The following is a 6,551-nucleotide window of genomic DNA, read 5'->3' on the forward strand; positions in this document are numbered from 1 at the left end:
GATTCCAGCTTGTGCTTCTTCCAGCCCAGCACTTCTCATGATGTACTCTGCATAGAAGTTAAATAAGCAGGGTGACAATATACAGCCTTGACGTACTCCTTTTCCTATTTGGAACCAGTCTGTTGTTCCATGTCCAGTTCTAACTGTTGCTTCCTGACCTGCATACAGGTTTCTCAAGAGGCAGGTCAGGTGGTCTGGTATTCCCATGTCTTTCAGAATTTTCCACAGTTTATTGTGATCCACACAGTCAAAGGCTTTGGCATAGTCAATAAAGCAGAAATAGATGTTTTTCTGGAACTCTCTTGCTTTTTTGATGATCCAGCGGATGTTGGCAATTTGATCTCTGGTTCCTCTGCCTTTTCTAAAACCAGCTTGAACATCTAAAGTTCACGGTTCACGTAAGCCTGGCTTGGAGAATTTTGAGCATTACTTTACTAGTGTGTGAGATGAGTGCAATTGTGTGGTAGTTTGAACATTCTTTGGCATTGCCTCTCCTTAAACATACACTAGAAATTTGGGATGTAAAAACAAGCACTATATAGAATACTCATTTTATCTAAATGAGAAGTCATGCTTCATAGTTTTATATAACTGTATCTGCTGAGGCTGTATTAAATTGCCATCATTAAGCACAGGCTTCTTAACGTAACTGCTAATATTTTAAGTAGATATGAATCCTTTTAAGCAGATTGTGGTCTTGGAATCAGTGATATTTTTTTGTAGAGATATTTTGGCATGTGATAAACATTGAAACCTGTATGCAGGTCAGGAAGTAACAGTTAGAACCGGACATGAACAACAGACTGGTTCCAAATAGGAAAAGGAGTACGTCAAGGCTGTATATTGTCACCCTGCTTATTTAACTTCTATGCAGAGTACATCATGAGAAGCGCTGGGCTGGAAGAAGCACAAGCTGGAATCAAGATTGCCAGGAGAAATATCAATAACCTCAGATATGCAGATGACACCAACCTTATGGCAGAAAGTAAAGAAGAACTAAAGAGCCTCTTGATGAAAGTGAAAGAGGAGAGTGGAAAAGTTGGCTTATAGCTCAACATTCAGAAAACTAAGATCATGGCATCTGGTCCCATCACTTCATGGCAAATAGATGGGGAAACAGTGGAAACAGTGTCCAACTTTATTTTTCTGGGCTCCAAAATCACTGCATATGGTGACTACAGCCATGAAATTAAAAGACGCTTATTCCTTGGAAGGAAAGTTATGACCAACCTAGACAGCGTATTAAAAAGTAGAGATATTTTGTTGACCTTTGTCAACAAAGGTCTGTCTTGTCAAGGCTATGGTTTTTCCAGTAGTCATGTATGGATGTGACAGTTGGACTATAAAGAAAGATGAGTGCTGAAGAATTGATGCTTTTGAAGAATGGTGTTGGAGAAAACTCTTGAGAGTCCCTTGGACTGCAAGGAGATCCAACCAGTCCATCCTAAAGGAGATCAGTGCTGGGTGTTCATTGGAAGGACTGATGTTGAAGCAGAAACTCCAATACTTTGGCCACCTGATGTAAAGAGCTGACTTGTTGGAAAAGTCCCTGATTTTGGGAAAGATTGGGGGTAGAAGGAGAAGGGGACAACAGAGGATGAGATGGTTGGATGGCATCACCAACTCAATGGACATGGGTTTGGGTGAACTTCAGGAGTTGGTGATGGACAGGGAGGCCTGGCGTACTGTGGTTCATGGGGTCACAAAGAGTGGGACACGACTGAGCGACTGAACTGAACTGAAATGTTGAGAAGCATTTTTTGCAAACTGCAGAGCATGAACTTTTCTGAGAAATGGAAATTCAGAATTTAATTTTTCAAAAGAATATTTATTTGGACATTCTGGGTCTTAGATTCAGCACATAGAATCTTTGATCTTTAGTTGTGGCATATGAAATCTAATTCCCTGATCAGGAATCAAACCCTGGCCCCCTGCATTGAGAGTGTGGAGTCTTAGCCACTGGACCACCACAGAAGTTCCTAATTTTTCATTAAACATACTATTTTGAGCTCATTGTTGCTGGTAGATTTATTTTTTTTTTTAAATAAAAAAGCCTAATCCCAAATACATAGTGTATGGGAGTTTGATCCTTGGGTCAGGAAGATCCCCTGGAGAAGGAAATGGCAACCCACTCCAGTATTCTTGCCTGGGGAATTCCGTGAACAGAGCCACCAGGGAAGCCCCATTGGTATCATATACGGTTCATATAATAATAAGGTTCTGTCTGGTGACCTTTGGTGCTAAGGTTTTTGGTGACCATTCTATGGAAGCAGTAAAAGTGGTATCTGACCTTATCATATATGCCTGGTGCCTAGTAGTCATGTTAGGTTGGCTTTGTGGAAGAGCTCTGTGGCCGTGGATTGGTCATGAAAGTATTGGTGTGGTGAAATGCCCCAGAGACACATTACATGTGCTAATGCCCGGGCTACAGCAGCAGTCATCTTACTGGTCTACTTACTCTAGTCTCCCTCCCTTTCTTCCTAACCTGCGCACTGCTGTCAGTGCCTCTTAATTCCAAAGAGTTAAGTATATTTTGCTTTTACTGTTTAGTAAGGTAATGCATGCTCTTTGTAAAAGTTTTAAGTTAAAAAAAAGTTTTAAGTATTATGTAACTATAAAGCATGGGAAAGTAAAAATCTTATGTGATTCTGCCTCTGAAGACAAACATTGTTATCAATTTGGTCTATATTCTATTATTTTTTTGCACATATACCAACAGAAATATATTTTATATTTTTGGATATTAGATTAGACCTTCAAATGAAGATTCATTCTAGACCCCACCTGTTGGAAATGATGAAGCTCCTAGCACAGTCTCTGTCTTATATCTTTACGGTGTAGAAACTGGGCAAGGCTGAGTCTTTTCACTAATATAAACTGAATATTTTCTGAGCTTGACTGGATCAGATATATATTGACATCCAAGGCTTTAAAAAAAAAAAAAAAAAAGCTAACCTTTTCCAAGATTAAGGTTGAAAGACTAGACACGATGAAGTTGATACTTCAGTTGTTCAGTGTCTAAGGTAAAAAAATAAATTTATTGTGATGTGGTGGGCTTAGTGAGCACCTATTTGTGTGCTTGGCATTTGTGAGTGATTCCTAGCAAGTTGCAAATTAGAACTGAAGCTAAACAACACAGGAAAAATAGATATCTGGGTGCCTACAGTAGGAAGAGGTACTCTGTAATAGATGCTGGGATTAAAAATATACTGTGAAAGTGCATCTCAAGAACCGACTGTTTGGGGACAACCATTAAGGCACAGATTTAGTGGTACAATTTTAGGTATAAAAACCCAGAAAGAATGAGAAGTGAAAATGTAGGAAATTTTTAATCTTTCTTACTTTTCCATATTTGAGAAAGTCTAATGAAGTACCACCATGTATTTTTCTCCATTAGGAGCAAAGACAAAATCAAAATACAATATAAACCTCCTTTCGTGGAGTTATCATTTGGTATTACACTTTTTAGGAATATTGAGAAGAAGTACAGGAACAGCCATGAACATAAGAGGAAGTGATGGAAAGGTGAAGTGTCAATTTTCAGGGAAAATGATGTCTGTCTCCACGGAGACTTAAGAAAGAAAGACAATAATGATTAAAAAAAAAGTGAAAAGAGTTTTTAAGAACAAATTTATAATTGAAAGAAGGGCCTGAAAGCCCCTGAAATGGCATACTAAGAGGAGCACTGGGATTTCCTCCATGGAAGAGTTTTCTGAAAGGAGTTATCGCCTTCCAATTATGGCTTTACGACTACTCTCCCCAAAGACACATGTGCTTGAAACTCCTCCTGGCCCCCTAAGAGAAACTTCTATGGTCCTGATGAGATTGTGTGCCTTAGAATCACTTCTCCGAGAAAGGAGATGCTAAAGGGTACTCGAATAAAATATTAAAAATTATGAAGGACATAACAAAGGCCAATCAGTCCTTTCTTTTCCCCAGACCCCATAATAGGAGAACAAGGGTTATCTGATGAAATTAAAGAGTAGCAAATTAAATGCTAATAAAATGGGATAGTCACTTATATAATTCATTATCATGGGAGGTCACAGAGGCAAATTCTGTGGCTGGATTAACTGTGGGGCTGGCTGATTTTATGACCACTAAAGATATTTTTAGCAGTGGAGGCTGATATTGTGAGAGAAGTGATCCTATTACATTCTCCCAGAGATGGTTTGCAAGGACCTCTGGCGAGTGGTGTCTGAGACGTGTGAGAGCCAGCCTCGTGGGTTCTGATCTTTGGTGGGAAATTGTAGTAAAAATTAGTTTTTAGGGGAATGTCCTCAGGTATTGTATTCACGTTGCAGTCCCAGCTTCTCTCGTAGAGATCCAAAAGTCCTTTATTGAGAAGCAACTGGGGTACAAAGTTTTGTTACACAAGATGGGGAATTCCTGAAGATCTTTTATCTTTTGTCCAGCAGAGTCACTATAGATAGTTAACAGTGCTGTGTTGTATACTTGAAATGTGCTATGAGAGTAGATCTTAAATGTTCTCAGCACACGTGAAAAGGAAAAAGAATATGGTAAATGTGTGAAGTAATAGGTAATATTCATTAGCTTGACTGTGGTGATTCTTTCACAGTGTATATGTTTATCAAAACATACACCTTAAATATATGCAGATTTTATTTGTCAAGCTGTGTGTGTGCTCAGTTGCTCAGTCGAGTCTGTTTGTAACCCCATGGACTGTAGCCCTTCAGGCTCCTCTGTCCATGGGATTTCTCAGGCCTGGATACTAGAGTGGGTTGCCATTTCCTCCTGTAGGAGATATTTCCGACCCAGGGATCAAGTGCTCGTTTCCTGTCTCCTGCGTTGGCAGGCAGATTTTTTACCTCCAGGGAAGCCCTACAGATAGGAGAGAGCATTTCCAAACAAGCAACAGAGATGTCTCTCGGAATTTTGTTGTTTTTGTTTTTGACTGTGCCGGGTCTTAGTTGTGGCTTCAGGATCTAGTTCCCTGACCAGGGATCGAACTCCTAGCCCTCTGCACGGGGAGCATGGACCATCAGGAAGTCCCTCTCCCAGAATTTTGAGCAGCTTGTTTTTTCTTTTCCCTCTTCTGACTTTTTTTAATTTTAATGCTCTAATTTCTAATACACTTTAAGAAATTCTCCTTTGAGGAAAGAATGGGGGTATCCTATCAGCATCTAATAGATATTAATCTTATCAGTGAGGGGATGTTGATCAAGGATTCCTTTAAGCCCCAGTGTTAATTCATTTATGTGTTTATTAATTATTCATTCTCCTGGACTGGGCACTCCCAAATAACTCCCTGCTGGCAGAAATGAAGCCTGTGACATGAATCACACAATGTTTTCCTCCACCATTAGGCGTATCTGTGTAATGAATCAGTACAGGTTCTCCTAGTTCCAAATGTATTTGATTTTGCACAGAGTAGGACTTTTCATGGCTGGGCTTCCTTCAAGAAAGTTATTTATAGTTGAGTGGAAAAGAAATATAACTTTTTAAAAAAAGTTTTGGGCTTCCCTGGTGGTCCAGTGATTAGGACTATGCTTCCAGTGCAGAGGATGTGGGTTTGATCCCTGGTCAGGGATCCAAGATCCCACGTGCTATGAGATGAGCCAAAATTAAAAAAAAAAATAAATAAATAAAAATAAAATTAAAAAAATAAAAAAGTAAATAAAAGTTTTGATACTGGTAAGTCTTTCTTTTTGAGGACTGTGTAAAAAACAAGTGAATGTGTTTAATAAAATCTTCAAGTTTTAAATTGTTGTTCTTTTTGCTTCTAGACCTTAGCTGGATCTCCAAAATACAAGTGAATAAACCAGCAGTGCTAAGACGTGCAGAACAAATCCAGGCTCGTAGACCTGTGAAAAAGGAGTGGCAGGTAAGGGCTTTTCTTAAAAACTCTTTCCCTTGCTTTACAAGCCTGATCTCTTCCCTCGAGGCCACAAGACTGAATTTCACTCAAGCTGCATCTCAAAAGATTGCAGCTGTCCATGACTTATTTTAATAATTCATATATGATGAAGATGGGTTGGAGAAAGATAACATGTTTATCCAAACAGGTTAAAATCTTATCATTCTTGAGTGGCAAAGCTGCAAATGAATTTGAGGCATTTTTATTCATGAGTGAATTAAATGGCATATTTTCTCAACATACTTATTCAGTTTCTTAGACACACCTTTCGTTGTCTTCTATTTTAATTTTAAAACCTTAACACCTAAACCTGATGGGTCCATTGTTGGAGGCCCTGCGGTTATGAGCCTTGATCTTCTTTGATCATCATGTTTGCTGCTGCTGCTGCTGCTAAGTCGAGTCAGTGTGACTGACTCTGTGCGACCCCATAGACGGCAGCCCACCAGGCTCTGCCATCCCTGGGATTCTCCAGGCAAGAACACTGGAGTGGGTTGCCATTTCCTTCTCCAATGCATGAAAGTGAAAAGTGAAAGTGAAGTCGCTGTCATGTCTGACTCAGTGACCCCATGGACTGCAGCCCACCAGGCTCCTCTGTCCATGGGATTTTCCAGACAAGAGTACTGGAATGGGGTGCCATTGCCTTCTCCACATGTTTAATGTACAATTAATTTTC

At 39.6% G+C, this 6,551-nt stretch overlaps 1 protein-coding gene across 1 annotated transcript in view; it reads left to right on the top strand.

The window, feature by feature from the left end:
- DERA (deoxyribose-phosphate aldolase (putative)) overlaps positions 1-6,551 on the top strand; it is a 119,828-nt gene that overhangs the window by 31,024 nt on the left and 82,253 nt on the right. Inside the window, exon 2 of the mRNA XM_010858744.1 lies at positions 5,748-5,845. Within this exon, the coding sequence (XP_010857046.1) occupies positions 5,748-5,845 (98 nt within the window). The remainder of the gene's footprint in view (positions 1-5,747; positions 5,846-6,551) is intronic.

This window comes from Bison bison, unplaced genomic scaffold, assembly GCF_000754665.1.
Source record: "Bison bison bison isolate TAMUID 2011002044 unplaced genomic scaffold, Bison_UMD1.0 scf7180017864390, whole genome shotgun sequence".
NCBI lineage: Eukaryota > Metazoa > Chordata > Mammalia > Artiodactyla > Bovidae > Bison > Bison bison.